The sequence below is a fragment of the Taudactylus pleione genome, unplaced genomic scaffold (genome assembly GCF_031769625.1).
Source record: "Taudactylus pleione unplaced genomic scaffold, aTauple2 ptg000819l, whole genome shotgun sequence".
Classification (NCBI taxonomy): Eukaryota; Metazoa; Chordata; class Amphibia; order Anura; family Myobatrachidae; genus Taudactylus; species Taudactylus pleione.
The window spans coordinates 1,740,831-1,759,654 of record NW_028285221.1 but is presented as its reverse complement, the minus strand read 5'-3'; the positions used below and the strand labels follow the sequence as shown (position 1 = coordinate 1,759,654).

Here is an 18,824-nt window from a genome sequence, read left to right as displayed (position 1 = left end):
GGATGATGACTGCATGTTACACCCTTGCTTTCGGCAGCCTGGGAACTGCTGGGCAACCCCCAGCCTCTTCCTGCTCTCATTGCTGCTAGGTGACACCATCCGAGGGGGTGACACTAAAGAGCAGCTTTTTGGTGTTATTCACTGCAGCCCACTCATCCCCCCCCCAGTGAGGCCCCTGCCTTACATTAGTACTGACCCAGTGCAGGTTACAATGTAATGTCGCTCAGTTACAATAATGCACACAAGGGCCCATCTCATCCTGAGTTGTGTGACTGATGATCACACTGTTACTCTGGCTGTTCTGTTTATGTTTGTGTATATTATACAGCATGTGCGGTACAGTATAATATACGCACTATAACAGGCACATTGTATGCACAGGAAGGCGAAGCGCAAAGTGATTCCCAATTCTCATTCTTATCTGTAAGTCTGAGAGAGCAAAACAATTGTCACATTCAGCCCAAATAGATGGGAAACGTTTTTGCACATTTTTCCCACTATAATCGTCTTTTATGTCATAGATGGAAGATTATTATATTATTATATGTTCATCCTTTGTGTGTGACCAGGGACGATCTGGGTAAGATGCCGTACACCACCATGTGTATTAAGGAGAGTATGCGGCTCTATCCCCCGGTACCAGGAGTGGCTCGTGAGCTCAGCCAGCCAATCACATTCTGCGATGGGAGGAGCCTGCCCAAAGGTCAGTCGGAATGTGTCAGTTAAATAAAGTACTGAGATGTGAATTATGTTACACTATATAATGTCTTCTGTGGGTGTGGTCCTGGGATCAGTATATAACTATACTTATTACACTCAGCACCAGATATTAGTGTTACCTACAAACAGGAGCTGAGGAAAGAACTTGCAGGTGGATCCACTGACAAATATGAGGCACTTAGAGGCTGATGTAACTATGGTTGCAGAGCGCATTTTACATGATTTCATCCTGCGCATGCTCAGAAAGTGAATACATGCATATCCACATATGAACACACGTGTATTTTGCATGTATCAGACCTTAAGATCATCAATAGAGAATGGGGGAGGGCAGAAGCATGTCCACCTAGGTGATGTATAGTAATGCTGGGGAGTTTTTACTCATTTGGTAAATAACTCATCTGCATCAGCCCCTAAATGTCCAATGGGCAGATTCAATTCGCCAAGGGTTTTACCCCATGGCTAATTGCCGCGCTGGACCAATTCAATTAGCCGGGATTCCTCGCGCGGGAGTCTCCGAGACCCTGCGCGCGAGTCCCCGCTGTCGGACTTTTACCTCGCACCTCATGTAGGTGCGAGGTAAAATCTGTGTCAAAACGACCAAATCGAGTCCCGATTTTACGGCGCGGGAAAAAGGCTATTTCATTGAATAGCTTTTCCCCGCACCGCGGGAATTTAGGCCGGTAATTAGTCGCGGGGTAATTAGGCGGTAGAGGCTACATGCTCATTGGCTCAGCTCACAGCAAAGTACAAACAGGTTGCAGTCTCTTTGGTTCAGCTTCCATCTGTCTACATTCTTATTGGTTCAGCTCACAACAGGCTGCATTCTTATTGGTTCAGCTCACAACAGGCTGCATTTTCATTGGCTCAGCACACAACAGGCTACATTCTCATTGGCTCAGCACACAACAGGCTACATTCTCATTGGCTCAGCACACAACAGGCTACATTCTCATTGGCTCAGCACACAACAGGCTACATTCTCATTGGCTCAGCACACAACAGGCTACATTCTCATTGGCTCAGCACACAACAGGCTACATTCTCATTGGCTCAGCACACAACAGGCTACATTCTCATTGGCTCAGCACACAACAGGCTACATTGGGCAGCAGCCCACTAAATGTCTCCACTGTTAGGAAGTAACATGTTCTCTAAATGTGCCGGCCTTGAAATACTAATCTCTCCTTACATATTTTTGGAAGCACCATGTTATAGAGATGTACAAACCCATGTAATCCCAACACATTGCCATACACACACCCATGTAATCCCAACACATTGTCATACACACACCCATGTAATCCCAACACATTGTCATACACACACCCATGTAATCCCAACACATTGCCATACACACACCCATGTAATCACAACACATTGCCATACACACACCCATGTAATCCCAACACATTGTCATACACACACCCATGTAATCCCAACACATTGCCATACACACACCCATGTAATCCCAACACATTGTCATACACACACCCATGTAATCCCAACACATTGTCATACACACACCCATGTAATCCCAACACATTGCCATACACACACCCATGTAATCCCAACACATTGCCATACACACACCCATGTAATCCCAACACATTGTCATACACACACCCATGTAATCCCAACACATTGTCATACACACACCCATGTAATCCCAACACATTGCCATACACACACCCATGTAATCCCAACACATTGTCATACACACACCCATGTAATCCCAACACATTGTCATACACACACCCATGTAATCCCAATACATTGCCATACACACACCCATGTAATCCCAACACATTGTCATACACACACCAATGTAACCTCAGCACATTGCCATACACACATGCAGTGTCGGCACACATACATAGACACACATGCAGTCTCGGCACACATACATAGACACACATGCAGTCTCGGCACAAATACGTAGACACACATGCAGTCTCGGCACAAATACGTAGACACACATGCAGTCTCGGCACACATACATAGACACACATGCAGTCTCGGCACAAATACGTAGACACACATGCAGTCTCGGCACAAATACGTAGACACACATGCAGTCTCGGCACACATACGTAGACACACATGCAGTCTCAGCACACAGACGTAGACACACATGCAGTCTCGGCACACATACGTAGACACACATGCAGTCTCGGCACACATACGTAGACACAGATGCAGTCTCGGCACACATACATAGACGCACACGCAGTCTCGGCACACATACATAGACGCACACGCAGTCACGGCACACATACATAGACTCACATGCAGTCTCGACACACATACGTAGACACACATGCAGTCTCGGCACACATACGTAGACACACATGCAGTCTCGGCACACATACTTAGACACACATGCAGTCTCGGCACACATACATAGACACACATGCAGTCTCGGCACACATACGTAGACACACATGCAGTCTCGGCACAAATACGTAGACACACATGCAGTCTCGGCACACATACGTAGACACACATGCAGTCTCGGCACACATACGTAGACACACATGCAGTCTCGGCACACATACGTAGACACAGATGCAGTCTCGGCACACATACGTAGACGCACACGCAGTCTCGGCACACATACATAGACGCACACGCAGTCTCGGCACACATACATAGACGCACACGCAGTCTCGGCACACATACATAGACGCACACGCAGTCTCGACGCACATACATAGACGCACACGCAGTCTCGGCGCACAAACATAGACGCACACGCAGTCTCGGCGCACATACATAGACGCACACGCAGTCTCGGCGCACATACATAGACGCACACGCAGTCTCGGCACACATTCATAGACGGACACGCAGTCTCTGCACACATACATAGACGCACACGCAGTCTCGGCACACATACATAGACGCACACGCAGTCTCGGCACACATACATAGACGCACATGCAGTCTCGGCACACATACATAGACGCACATGCAGTCTCTGCACACATACATAGACGCACATGCAGTCTCTGCACACATACATAGATGCACATGCACGGCACACATACATAGATGCACATGCAGTCTCTGCACACATACATAGACGCACATGCAGTCTCGGCACACATACATAGACACACATGCAGTCTCGGCACACATACATAGACGCACACGCAGTCTCGGCTCACATACATAGACACACATCCAGTCTCGGGACACATACATAGACGCACACGCAGTCTCGGCATACATACATAGACGCACATCCAGTCTCGGCACACATACATAGATGCACATCCAGTCTCGGGACACATACATAGACACACATGCAGTCTCGGCAGTTACACACACATGACAGTAGAGAAGTAAGTTAGCAATGGGCCAGCAGCTACATGAGGTGGAGATCACACTTACTAGTGTATTACTGTAGTCTGGCGGCTGGTGGCAGCTCTCTGAGTGCAGGGGATGGAGGAGGCCAGATAGGAGGAGGCTGCTGTATAGACTGAGGGAGAGGAGGGCACCAGCCTATGCTGCCTGATTTTGTGTATGCCGCTGGTCCCTGCCCTCGCCAGCGACAACACCCGGCAACCTTTATATCAGCCATCCAACCGACATTCCGCAGGGGCTGCTGGGAGACATAGTCCCTGACTACTATTTACAGTCAGACGTAACCTGCTACCTGCAGTAACAGCTGCAGCCGGCTATAGTAAATCATGGCGGCGGTGACCTAGGCTAGGCCCCGCCCTCCAGTAATAGTGGGAGTGGCTAGAATCAGCAGGGGCCAGGCCAAGGCTGCCTGGTACTGTACTCTCACATTATCCATCTATGTACTATATCTCTATATCATACCTATTATCTATCTATGTACTGTATCTATCTATATCATACCTATTATCTATCTACTGTATCTATCTATATCATACATATTATCTACTGTATCTATCTATATCATACATATTATCTATCTACTGTATCTATCTATATCATACCTATTATCTATCTACTGTATCTATATCATACCTATTATCCATCTACTGTATCTATCTATATCATACCTATTATCTATGTACTGTATCTATATCATACCTATTATCTATCTACTGTATCTATCTATATCATACCTATTATCTATCTACTGTATCTATATCATACCTATTATCCATCTAAGTACTGTATCTATCTATATCATACCTATTATCTATCTATATCATACCTATTATCTATGTACTGTCTCTATATCATACCTATTATCTATCTACTGTATCTATCTGTATCATACATATTATCTATGTACTGTATCTATATCATACCTATTATCTATCTACTGTATCTATCTATATCATACCTATTATCTATCTACTGTATCTATCTATATCATACCTATTATCTATGTACTGTATCTATATCATACCTATTATCTATCTACTGTATCTATCTATATCATACCTATTATCTATGTACTGTATCTATATCATACCTATTATCTATCTACTGTATCTATCTATATCATACCTATTTATCTACTGTATCTATCTATATCATACCTATTATCTATGTACTGTATCTATATCACACTTATCTATCTACTGTATCTATCTATATCATACCTATTATCTATCTACTGTATCTATATCATACCTATTATCTATCTACTGTATCTATCTATATCATACCTATTATCTATCTACTGTATCTATATCATACCTATTATCTATCTACTGTATCTATCTATATCATACCTATTATCTATCTACTGTATCTATATCATACCTATTATCTATCTACGGTATCTATCTATATCATACCTATAATCTATCTACTGTATCTATCTATATCATACCTATTATCTATCTACTGTATCTATATCATACCTATTATCTATCTACGGTATCTATCTATATCATACCTATTATCTATCTACTGTATCTATATCATACCTATTATCTATCTACGGTATCTATCTATATCATACCTATTATCTATCTACTGTATCTATCTATATCATACCTATCATCTATCTACTGTATCTATATCATACCTATTATCTATCTACGGTATCTATCTATATCATACCTATTATCTATCTACTGTATCTATATCATACCTATTATCTATCTACGGTAACTATCTATATCATACCTATTATCTATCTACTGTATCTATATCATACCTATTATCAATCTACGGTATCTATCTATATCATACCTATTATCTATCTACGGTATCTATATCATACCTATTATCTATCTACTGTATCTATCTATATCATACCTATTATCTATCTATGTACTGTCTCTATATCATACCTATTATCTATCTACTGTATCTATCTATATCATACCTATTATCTATCTATGTACTGTATCTATATCATACCTATTATCCATCTATGTACTGTATCTATATACCTATTATCTATGTACTGTATCTATATCATACCTATTTATCTACTGTATCTATCTATATCATACCTATTATCTACTGTATCTATCTATATCATACCTATTATCTATGTACTGTATCTATATCATACCTATTTATCTACTGTATCTATCTATATCATACCTATTATCTATGTACTGTATCTCTCTCATACCTATTATCTATCTATGTACTGTATCTATCTCTATATCATACCTATTATCTATCTATATCATACCTATTATCTATCTATGTACTGTATCTATATCCAACCTATTATCTATGTACTGTATCTCTCTCATACCTATTATCTATCTATGTACTTTATCTATCTCTATATCATACCCATTATCTATCTATATCATACCTATTATCTATCTATGTACTGTATCTATATCATACCTATTATCTATGTACTGTATCTCTCTCATACCTGTTATCTATGTATGTACTGTATCTATCTCTATATCATACCTATTATCTATCTATATCATACCTATTATCTATCTATGTACTGTATCTATATCATACCTATTGTCTATCTATGTACTAGATCTATCTCTATATCATACCTATTATCTATGTATGTACTGTATCTATATCATACCTATTATCTGTCTATGTACTAGATCTATCTCTATATCATACCTATTGTCTATCTATGTACTGTATCTATATCATACCTTTTGTCTATCTATGTACTGTATCTATATCATACCTATTATCTATCTATGTACTGTATCTATATCATACCTTTTGTCTATGTACTGTATCTATATCATACCTATTATCTATCTATGTACTGTATCTATATCATACCTATTATCTATCTATGTACTGTATCTATATCATACCTATTGTCTATCTATGTACTAGATCTATCTCTATATCATACCTATTATCTATCTATGTACTGTATCTATATCATACCTATTGTCTATGTATGTACTGTATCTATCTCTATATCATACCAATTATCTATCTATGTACTGTATCTATCTCTATATCATACCTATTATCTATCTATATCATACCTATTATCTATCTATGTACTGTATCTATATCATACCTATTGTCTATGTATGTACTGTATCTATCTCTATATCATACCTATTATCTATCTATGTACTGTATCTATATCATACCTATTGTCTATGTATGTACTGTATCTATCTCTATATCATACCTATTATCTATCTATATCATACCTATTATCTATCTATGTACTGTATCTATATCATACCTATTGTCTATGTACTAGATCTATCTCTGTATCATACCTATTGTCTATCTATGTACTGTATCTATATCATACCTTTTGTCTATCTATGTACTGTATCTATATCATACCTTTTGTCTATCTATGTACTGTATCTATCTCTATATCATACCTATTATATATCTATGTACTGTATCTATATCATACCTATTATATATCTATGTACTGTATCTATATCATACCTATTATCTATCTATGTACTGTATCTATCTCTATATCATACCTATTACCTAACTATGTACTGTATCTATCTCTATATCATACCTATTGTCTATCTATGTACTGTATCTATATCATACCTATTGTCTATCTATGTACTATCTCTCTATCTTGCCATGTATGTAAATGAGAAACTCCTCTCTCCTCACCCTGCCATCATTGTATTTGCAGGTGCTGTGGTTCTCATTAGTATCTATGCAATAAACAGATGTCCGAGTGTATGGGAAGACCCAGAGGTAATCAGGGGGAGGGTGTGTGATACTTGCACTAGATCTTACAGAATAACACACGTGTAATGTGAGAACAGAATGGTCCCCTATACAGTACTGATGGAATTTACTGAGGTTCTCACTGGTGTCTAATATGTAACAATTCTTCTATCACTGTTACTGTGAGAGCCACATGGGAAACAGCCACCAATACACTGAGATACCTACTGTGCCAGACACCAGGGTCCTTCTCACCACCAGTCACTGCGCTTCCTCCTGCAGGTAGGGGGGCTTATAGTACAAAGAGACAGAGGTAGTACCACCCCCACCCCTTCTCTCTCCCACACACTGACTGCAGGATGGGCAGCGCAACACCACTAGTCACTGCGCTTCCTCCTGCAGGTAGGGGGGCTTATTGTACAAAGAGACAGAGGTAGTACCACCCCCACCCCTTGTCTCTCCCCCACACTGACTGCAGGAGGGGCAGCACTACACCGCCAGTCACTGCACTTCCTCCTGCAGGTAGGGGGCTTATTGTACAAAGAGACAGAGGTAGTACCACCTCCACCCCTTCTCTCTCCCCCACACTGACTGCAGGATGGGCAGCACTACACCGCTAGTCACTGCGCTTCCTCCTGCAGGTAGGGGGCCTATTGTACAAAGAGACAGAGGTAGTACCACCCTCACCCCTTGTCTCTCCCCCACACTGACTGCAGGATGGGCAGCACTACACCGCCAGTCACTGCGCTTCCTCCTGCAGGTAGGGGGACTTATTGTACAAAGAGACAGAGGTAGTACCACCCTCACCCCTTGTCTCTCCCCCACACTGACTGCAGGAGGGGCAGCACTACACCACCAGTCACTGCGCTTCCTCCTGCATGTAGGGGGGCTTATTGTACAAAGAGACAGAGGTAGTACCACCCCCCTCCCCTTCTCTCTCCCCCACACTGACTGCAGGATGGGCAGCACTACACCGCCAGTCACTGCGCTTCCTCCTGCATGTAGGGGGACTTATTGTACAAAGAGACAGAGGTAGTACCACCCCCCACCCCTTCTCTCTCACCCACACTGACTGCAGGAGGAGCAGCACTACACTGCCAGTCACTGCGCTTCCTCCTGCAGGTAGGGGGACTTATTGTACAAAGAGACAGAGGTAGTACCACCCCCACCCCTTGTCTCTCCCCCACACTGACTGCAGGAGGGGCAACACTACACCACCAGTCACTGCGCTTCCTCCTGCAGGTAGGTGGACTTATTGTACAAAGAGACAGAGGTAGTACCAGCCCCACCCCTTCTCTCTCCCCCACACTGTCTGCAGGATGGGCAGCACTACACCACCAGTCACTGCGCTTCCTCCTGCATGTAGGGGGGCTTATTGTACAAAGAGACAGAGGTAGTACCACCCCCCTCCCCTTCTCTCTCCCCCACACTGACTGCAGGAGGGGCAGCACGCCAGTCACTGCGCTTCCTCCTGCAGGTAGGGGGACTTATTGTACAAAGAGCCAAAGGTAGTACCACCCTCACCCCTTGTCTCTCCCCCACACTGACTGCAGGAGGGGCATCACTACACCGCCAGTCACTGCGCTTCCTCCTGCAGGTATTGGGACTTATTGCACAAAGAGACAGAGGTAGTACCACCCCCCACCCCTTCTCTCTCCCCCATACTGACTGCAGGATGGGCAGCACTACATCGCCAGTCACTGCGCTTCCTCCTGCAGGTAGGGGGACTTATTGTACAAAGAGATAGAGGTAGTACCACCCCCACCCCTTGTCTCTCCCCCACACTGACTGCAGGAGGGGCAGCACTACACAGCCAGTCAATGCGCTTCCTCCTGCAGGTAGGGGGACTTATTGTACAAAGAGATAGAGGTAGTACACCCCCACCCCTTCTCTCTCCCCCACACTGACTGCAGGATGGGTAGCACTACGCCGCCAGTCACTGCGCTTCCTCCTGCAGGTAGGGGGACTTATTGTACAGAGACAGAGGTAGTACCACCCTTGTCTCTCCCCCACACTGACTGCAGGAGGAAGCTCAGGTGACTCATGTCACATTGCCCCGGGGACAGGGGGAGAGCGCAGAACCTTGTCCATGCCGCACCATGGGGGCATTTATCAATGCTTGGAGAGAGATAAAGGATCTGACTTAGAGATGAAGGCTAATGTAAATGCAGCTGTCATGTTACACAGAAGGCAGGTGAGAAAATACTGTATGCTAATACAGAGGTTCCCAAACACGGCCCTCAAGGCTCCCCAACAGCTCAGGTGTTAGAGATATCCATGGCCGGGCACAGGTGGTTACATCAAATTGACTGAGGTACTAATTAAGTCACCTGTGCTCAGCCATGGATCTCTGTAACACCTGAGCTCAGCTATGGATCTCTGTAACACCTGTGCTCAGCCCTGGAGCTCGCTAACACCTGTGCTCAGCCCTGGATCTCTCTAACACCTGTGCTCAGTCCTGGATCTCTCTAACACCTGTGCTCAGCCCTGGATCTCTCTAACACCTGTGCTCAGCCCTGGATCTCTCTAGCACCTGTGCTCAGCCCTGGATCTCTGTAGCACCTGTGCTCAGCCCTGGATCTCTGTAGCACCTGTGCTCAGCCATGGATCTCTGTAGCACCTGTGCTCAGCCATGGATCTCTCTAACACCTGTGCTCAGCCATGGATCTCTCTAACACCTGTGCTCAGCCATGGATCTCTCTAACACCTGTGCTCAGCCATGGATCTCTCTAACACCTGTGCTTAGCCATGGATCTCTCTAACACCTGAGCTCAGCCCTGGATCTCTCTAACACCTGAGCTCAGCCCTGGATCTCTCTAACACCTGTGCTCAGCCCTGGATCTCTGTAGCACCTGTGCTCAGCCCTGGATCTCTGTAGCACCTGTGCTCAGCCATGGATCTCTCTAACACCTGTGCTCAGCCATGGATCTCTCTAACACCTGTGCTCAGCCATGGATCTCTCTAACACCTGTGCTCAGCCATGGATCTCTCTAACACCTGTGCTTAGCCATGGATCTCTCTAACACCTGAGCTCAGCCCTGGATCTCTCTAACACCTGAGCTCAGCCCTGGATCTCTCTAACACCTGTGCTCAGCCATGGACATCTCTAACACCTGTGCTCAGCCCTGGATCTCTCTAACACCTGTGCTCAGCCATGGATCTCTCTAACACCTGTGCTTAGCCATGGATCTCTCTAACACCTGAGCTCAGCCCTGGATCTCTCTAACACCTGAGCTCAGCCCTGGATCTCTCTAACACCTGTGCTCAGCCATGGACATCTCTAACACCTGTGCTCAGCCCTGGATCTCTCTAACACCTGTGCTCAGCCCTGGATCTCTCTAACACCTGAGCTCAGCCCTGGATCTCTCTAACACCTGAGCTCAGCCCTGGATCTCTCTAACACCTGAGCTGTTGGGGAGCCCTGAGGACCGCGTTTGGGAACCTCTGTGCTAATGCCTTCCATAGCTTACTCTAGCATAGGGATCAGCGCCGTATCTGGACTGCAGTGCGCCCTGTGCAGCACTGCCACCCCTCTCACTCCCTCCTCGCCCTGAGCTCTTACCTTTCCTTCCAGGGGGTGGAGGGTGGGCGGGATCCTGTGCCGAAGTTCTTGTGCACCGTGCACCACTGCTGGAGGTCTCTTCCTGCAGACCTCCGGTGCCGGGAGGTGTGTGGACGGTGCCGCTGGAGGATGCCGCCCTGTGCGGAGGCACCGGCCGCACCACGCTCCCTATGGCCCTCAAAGGGACGCCCACTGCTGCTTTCTCATATCCGTCCGACCATACAACAGCATATACATCGGTAACCATAGGCAAACTCAGGGGGGTTTCCGGTTGCCTGGAAACCCCCCTCCCCAGCCCACACCATGACAGGAATAGAAATAGTAATATAATAGAATGTTACTAGTGCTGTATGTTCTTCTCAGTATCACAAATGAAATAATTAGCACCACCTATGGATCTTTTAATATGTGTCAGTCTAACTACATAACTACACATGTGCACCAACTAGGAGATATAGAAAACATGCACTGTTAGGGGTGCACTGCTATAGACCATCAATAGAGTAAATTATTAATACTGTATAATAATACACTATCCATAAGGAGACCAATATGTAAATACAGTATATGTCCAGGGCAGTGCTAGGTTCTTCTGCTGCTCCCCCAGACTCCCGAATTTGCTCCCATGCTCTAGAATGGAGCCCACATGAGACATAATAACATTCAGCTCAGGCAGGATGGCCCTAGTGCCACATGTAATGGGTTACTGTGATCGCTGGTCCTGTATATGCTGGAATTATGCCACACAATACACTATGTATGACACATATAATGGGTTACTGTGATCGCTGCTCCTGTATATGATGGAATTATGACACACAATACACTATGTATGACACATATAATGGGTTACTGTGATCACTGGTCCTGTATATGATGGAATTATGACACACAATACACTATGTATGACACATATAATGGGTTACTGTGATCACTGGTCCTGTATATGCTGGAATTATGACACACAATACACTATGTATGACACATATAATGGGTTACTGTGATCACTGGTCCTGTATATGCTGGAATTATGCCACACAATACACTATGTATGACACATATAATGGGTTACTGTGATCACTGGTCCTGTATATGCTGGAATTATTACACACAATACACTATGTATGACACATATAATGGGTTACTGTGATCACTGGTCCTGTATATGCTGGGATTATGACACACAATACACTATGTATGACACATATAATGGGTTACTGTGATCACTGGTCCTGTATATGCTGGAATTATGACACACAATACACTATGTATGACACATATAAGGGGTTACTGTGATCACTGGCCCTGTATATGCTGGAATTATGACACACTATACACTATGTATGACACATATAAGGGGTTACTGTGATCGCTGGTCCTGTATATGCTGGAATTATGACACACAATACACTATGTATGACACATATAATGGGTTACTGTGATCGCTGGTCCTGTATATGCTGGAATTATGACACACAATACACTATGTATGACTCTTATAATGGGTTACTGTGATCACTGGTCCTGTATATGCTGGAATTATGACTCACAATACACTATGTATGACACATATAATGGGTTACTGTGATCGCTGGTCCTGTATATTCTGGAATTATGACACACAATACACTATGTATGACACATATAATGGGTTACTGTGATCACTGGTCCTGTATATTCTGGAATTATGACACACAGTACACTATGTATGACCCATATAATGGTTACTGTGATCACTGGTCCTGTATATGCTGGAATTATGACACACAATACACTATGTATGACACATATAATGGGTTACTGTGATCACTGGTCCTGTATATGCTGGAATTATGACACACAATACACTATGTATGACACATATAATAGGTTACTGTGATCACTGGTCCTGTATATGCTGGAATTATGACACACAATACACTATGTATGACACATATAATGGTTACTGTGATCACTGGTCCTGTATATGCTGGAATTATGACACACAATACACTATGTATGACACATATAATAGGTTACTGTGATCACTGGTCCTGTATATGCTGGAATTATGCCACACAATACACTATGTATGACACATATAATGTGTTACTGTGATCACTGGTCCTGTATATGCTGGAATTATGACACACAATACACTATGTATGACACATATAATGGGTTACTGTGATCACTGGTCCTGTATATGATGGAATTATGACACACAATACACTATGTATGACACATATAATGGGTTACTGTGATCACTGGTCCTGTATATGCTGGAATTATGACCCACAATACACTATGTATGACACATATAATGGTTACTGTGATCACTGGTCCTGTATATGCTGGAATTATGACACACAATACACTATGTGTGATGTAATAATAATACCCTCTTTATGGACTGGCCACACTCACTCTAAAATCAAGCATTTGGATCCCCCCCGCTAGAAATCTTGCGTCTGTCATACTTTGGCTAATTGACTAATTTATGCATAGAGGGGCACAGGAAAACCTGGAATGTCGCGGCTGACGTATACATGACATATATGTGCACAGCCGATCATGGCGCTGATACTTGGTGCCCCCGCTGAATAAAGTGGAATCAGTGACCCCCATTGTCCAAATGATTATAAGCAGTTGTAGAATACTGCATTTGCCTGATCTGATCCATCATTACAGTAACTACCATACTTACCGACAGTCTAAATCCCCTCCCCAGCAGAAGCCCCAGAGAGGAGATTCTGTGACATCTTCAAGGGGCGGGTCCGGACTGTATATGTTATTAGGCCCTGCCCCACCACCGGAAAAAGGGCATGGTTCATGGGTCCGCGAGCAGGGGGCGGGGCTATATGACATGATTCGCATAATTTCTCTGTAAAATCTCCCCATTCTGCTCACTTCACTAGGAAGAGGGCGGGATGCGGGAGATGCATTCCAGGGAGTGCAGGGGGGTTCCCGAAAAATCCTGTGACTTCCGGGAGAGTAGTCATGTACAGTATGCAGTAACAACTAAACAATGGATCTGTCTGATATAATTACCCCAAGAAGTGTATAAAACGTTATCATGCACAGTAACCATGACGATATTGTTATCTATTTAGGTATTTGATCCCCTGAGGTTTTCTCCGGAAAATTCCAAGAGGCACCCCCACGCGTTCCTGCCCTTCTCCGCCGGAGGAAGGTATTGTCACTTCTACATACACTATATATGGTGCACCTAGTATATATATATATCTATATCTATACAGTTCTCTAGGGAAACCTATTTTCAGGCGCACTTCCATCCATGTAATAAATCTGCACATGTAATATACACAGTCCCGATGTTTCCTTACTCACGTCCACAAAATTAGGCGCAAATAGTTTTTCTGGGGGCAGTTCCAGGCCAGTGAAGTGGCATTAATGGGTCCGCATGTTTGTGGCTCAAAGAAGGTCTTTGCTGACCATGCACAAATGCCTTATATTGCTTGGAATTGGATTTGCCCCTAAAAGCCCAATATACTGAGTTATAGACAGGCGCTGTATGCTAGAACGCCTGCTCGGATTTACATCGCTATGGGGGAGATGTATGAAGAAGAGATAAGTGTCAGATGCACTAGAACAACCAGCGCTATGTGCACTTACATCCCATGTGTGAAAGCAGGTAACATTTGCAAATATCTAACAATTTAGAAAAATTATTCGGATGTTACTGCTAAGCGATAAGCGCACTGTGTTACTGCTAAGCGATAAGCGCACTGTGTTACTGCTAAGCGATAAGCGCACTGTGTTACTGCTAAGCGATAAGCGCACTGTGTTACTGCTAAGCGATAGGCGCACTGTGTTACTGCTAAGCGATAGGCGCACTGTGTTACTGCTAAGCGATAGGCGCACTGTGTTACTGCTAAGCGATAGGCGCACTGTGTTACTGCTAAGCGATAGGCGCACTGTGTTACTGCTAAGCGATAAGCGCACTGTGTTACTGCTAAGCGATAAGCGCACTGTGTTACTGCTAAGCGATAAGCGCACTGTGTTACTGCTAAGCGATAAGCGCACTGTGTTACTGCTAAGCGATAGGCGCACTGTGTTACTGCTAAGCGATAAGCGCACTGTGTTACTGCTAAGCGATAGGCGCACTGTGTTACTGCTAAGCGATAAGCGCACTGTGTTACTGCTAAGCGATAAGCGCACTGTGTTACTGCTAAGCGATAAGCGCACTGTGTTACTGCTAAGCGATAAGCGCACTGTGTTACTGTTAAGCGATAGGCGCACTGTGTTACTGCTAAGCGATAGGCGCACTGTGTTACTGCTAAGCGATAGGCGCACTGTGTTACTGCTAAGCGATAGGCGCACTGTGTTACTGCTAAGCGATAGGCGCACTGTGTTACTGCTAAGCGATAGGCGCACTGTGTTACTGCTAAGCGATAAGCGCACTGTGTTACTGCTAAGCGATAGGCGCACTGTGTTACTGCTAAGCGATAAGCGCACTGTGTTACTGCTAAGCGATAAGCGCACTGTGTTACTGCTAAGCGATAAGCGCACTGTGTTACTGCTAAGCGATAAGCGCACTGTGTTACTGCTAAGCGATAGGCGCACTGTGTTACTGCTAAGCGATAAGCGCACTGTGTTACTGCTAAGCGATAGGCACACTGTGTTACTGCTAAGCGATAAGCACACTGTGTTACTGCTAAGTGATAAGCGCACTGTGGTGGATTTTATTTTTAATTTTTTTTCGCAAGATTACCTGCCGATATGTGTAGGGTGCAGTGGCGGCGTCAGTGAATGGGGGGGGTCTGTCTGCACAGAGGGTCTTATGATGTTTGTGATCTTGCACAGTGGGGCTGGCAAGGAAGAAAGATGCAGCACATCGGCACTAAGCTGGCACGTGGCCGGACTTGCATGGATCGCCCGAGGGGGGAAGTTTTCTGTCACCCACTCGGGCGGCCAAGATGTTAATCACGGAGTTATAGTTTCCTGCTTCACACAGAGTAGAGGGGCATCAGGGAGAGCTATAGTGACATGATAAGTGGCGTTATAATACTTCTCCCCCGATGATGTATTTCTTACACAATGGGTCCAGTACTGCAAAAAAATTTAATTTTTAAAATAGACAATTTCAGTGTAATATCCCTTTTATAACGACTAATGGTGGGTAACAAACTAATGCCGTCATATTCTCACCCCCAGGAACTGCATTGGACAGAACTTCGCCATGAATGAGATGAAAGTCGCCCTCGCGCTGACGTTACAGAGGTTTCAGTTACATCCGGACCCTGAGAATGAACCATTAAAACTCGCTCAGTTGATCTTACGCTCTGTGAATGGGATACACCTGAATCTGAAGAGAATAGAGCATGAGAGGGTGAAAGATGTGTAATTAGAGATCATTTCTACAATGTTCTTCACCCATGTAAGCCAAGCACAACTGTTATTAATAAGTAATAATAAAATCTAGGAAATCTGATACTATAACACATATAATAACACATATAATAACACATATAATAACACATATAATAGGTGTCCTGGGAATCAAACCCACTGAAAGGATTTATTCATCTTAATCGTCTTAGTCATGATATGATAATGCAATATAACCACTGACTAATCAACTGGGGCTCCAATTACCATATATAGGGTGACTAATAACTGGGACTGCCATCCCCACCTGTCCCTCATACCTACCCCCTGATTCCGGTCCTATTCTCCAGGTGCCAGTCTGTCCTGACCAGGTGGTGGGAGCCTGCGGTGTTGCACGTTAGGTGTGATGTCATTTCTATCACCCTTCCGCTTTATATAATAGATCAGGCACAGGACTGCTCAGGAGGAAGGCGGCCTAGAAACGGTTTCAGTAATTGACATTATATTTTATCCTACTTCTCCGTTACAAACTGTTTATTTTCCCTCAGTAGAAAACAAAACTGAGACAAAGGATGTTTGATTAGAGAAGCAATAAGCAAAGTACTAGCATATTCCTTCCCAACACCTAGAACACAACCAACTCTTAGTAAGGTCCCAATAATAGATAGACCCCAATATTGTATTAATTCAGACAGAAAAGATTCTCCTTACAGTATATGGTGTGAGGCATCAAACTGGGGCATGAAGGGCCTACTGGGCAGGTGCCCAAGATTAAGGGGAGTGGCCAGTCACCAGATGGGGAGTGGCCAGTCACCAGATGGGGAGTGGCCAGTCACTAGATGGGGAGTGGCCAGCCACCACAGAGGGACTTGGAAAACCATTATAGAGGACATAGCCAGTCTGCAAAGGACAGGGGACGTGGATGTGTCAGGACCAGTGGCGGCTCCAGAGGTGGGGCTGCAGCACAGTCCAAAATTCAAATAGGGGAGTTACACCAACTGCCACTCCAAATGCTGCCAAACATGGATGGCTGGGACTCACTGGCAGTTGGTGTAGCTCCCCTATTTGAATTTTGGACTGTGCTGCAGCCTCACCTCTGGAGCCGCCACTGGTCAGGACCACCTACTATGGGTGAATTGAGGGATAAGCTTGGTGTAGTATTCATAGAAATGAACCAAGGACTCATGTTCATCCATGGTCCTGCTCCATCAAGTTACTGATTCTTTAGTAGAATAACAATGATTAATTTGAGTGCACAGTCTGGAACCTGAGCCCTAAAAGAGGGGATGGGGCCCTCAGGCAGTGGGGCCCCCTGGGGATTTCTCCTGTAGACATGTGGACCAGTCTAACCCTGTCCTTAAAGCAAGAGGAATGTATTTGTCGTCACTGATTATATCTTATATGAGAAATGTGCAGTTTGGAATGTTTGATGCTTCCATCTTACCTCCCATATTCCCTTTCCTTTGCCAGCAGCACCCTGGGTCCTGTATGTAAAGACTACAGACATTGGTGTAGGGACTGGGATGGGAAACAATGTAACTGATGCTTCTATGTAAATCTGTGATTGTTTCCTGCTATAAAAAACACCTCTGATGAATTGTTTTATGAGGCCGTGCTGAGGCTGCTCCGGGGCAGGAGGAGAGAGGGCTCCGGGGCAGGAGGAGAGAGGGCTCTGGGGCAGGAGGAGAGTGGGCTCCGGGGCAGGAGGAGAGAGGGCTCCGGGGCAGGAGGAGAGATTGCTGCGAGGCAGAAGGAGAGAGGGCTCTGCTAAGCAGGAGGAGAGAGGGCTCCGAGGCAGGAGGAGAGAGGACTCCAGGGCAGGAGGAGAGAGGGCTCTGGGGCAGGAGGAGAGAGGGCTCCGGGGCAGGAGGAGAGGGGGCTCCGAGGCAGGAGGAGAGAGGGCTCCGCTAAGCAGGAGGAGAGAGGGCTCCGAGGCAGGAGGAGAGAGGGCTCCGGGGCAGGAGGAGAGATTGCTCCGAGGCAGGAGGAGAGAGGGCTCCGAGGCAGGAGGAGAGAGGGCTCCGAGGCAGGAGGAGAGATGGCTCCGGGGCAGGAGGGGAGGGGGCTCCGAGGCAGGAGGGGAGGGGGCTCCGAGGCAGGA

The 18,824-nt window shown here is 45.0% G+C and overlaps 1 protein-coding gene across 1 annotated transcript; it reads left to right on the top strand.

Moving 5' to 3' along the window:
* Positions 1-500: 500 nt before the first annotated feature.
* Positions 501-17,680, top strand: LOC148474694 (cytochrome P450 4A11-like). The gene is made up of 4 exons (XM_088458232.1): positions 501-703; positions 7,793-7,857; positions 14,485-14,564; positions 16,550-17,680. Exons 1-4 carry the CDS (start codon positions 586-588, stop codon positions 16,737-16,739), a joined length of 453 nt encoding a protein of 150 aa, XP_088314358.1. The 5' UTR covers positions 501-585; the 3' UTR covers positions 16,740-17,680.
* Positions 17,681-18,824: the final 1,144 nt, after the last annotated feature.

Coding starts and splice junctions, on each gene's coding strand:
- LOC148474694 (XM_088458232.1), top strand. CDS start 586: ATGCCGTACACCACCATGTGTATTAAGGAGAGTATGCGGCTCTATCCC. Junction 704..7,792: donor TGGGAGGAGCCTGCCCAAAG/GTCAGTCGGAAT, acceptor TTGTATTTGCAG/GTGCTGTGGTTCTCATTAGT. Junction 7,858..14,484: donor GTGTATGGGAAGACCCAGAG/GTAATCAGGGGG, acceptor TTATCTATTTAG/GTATTTGATCCCCTGAGGTT.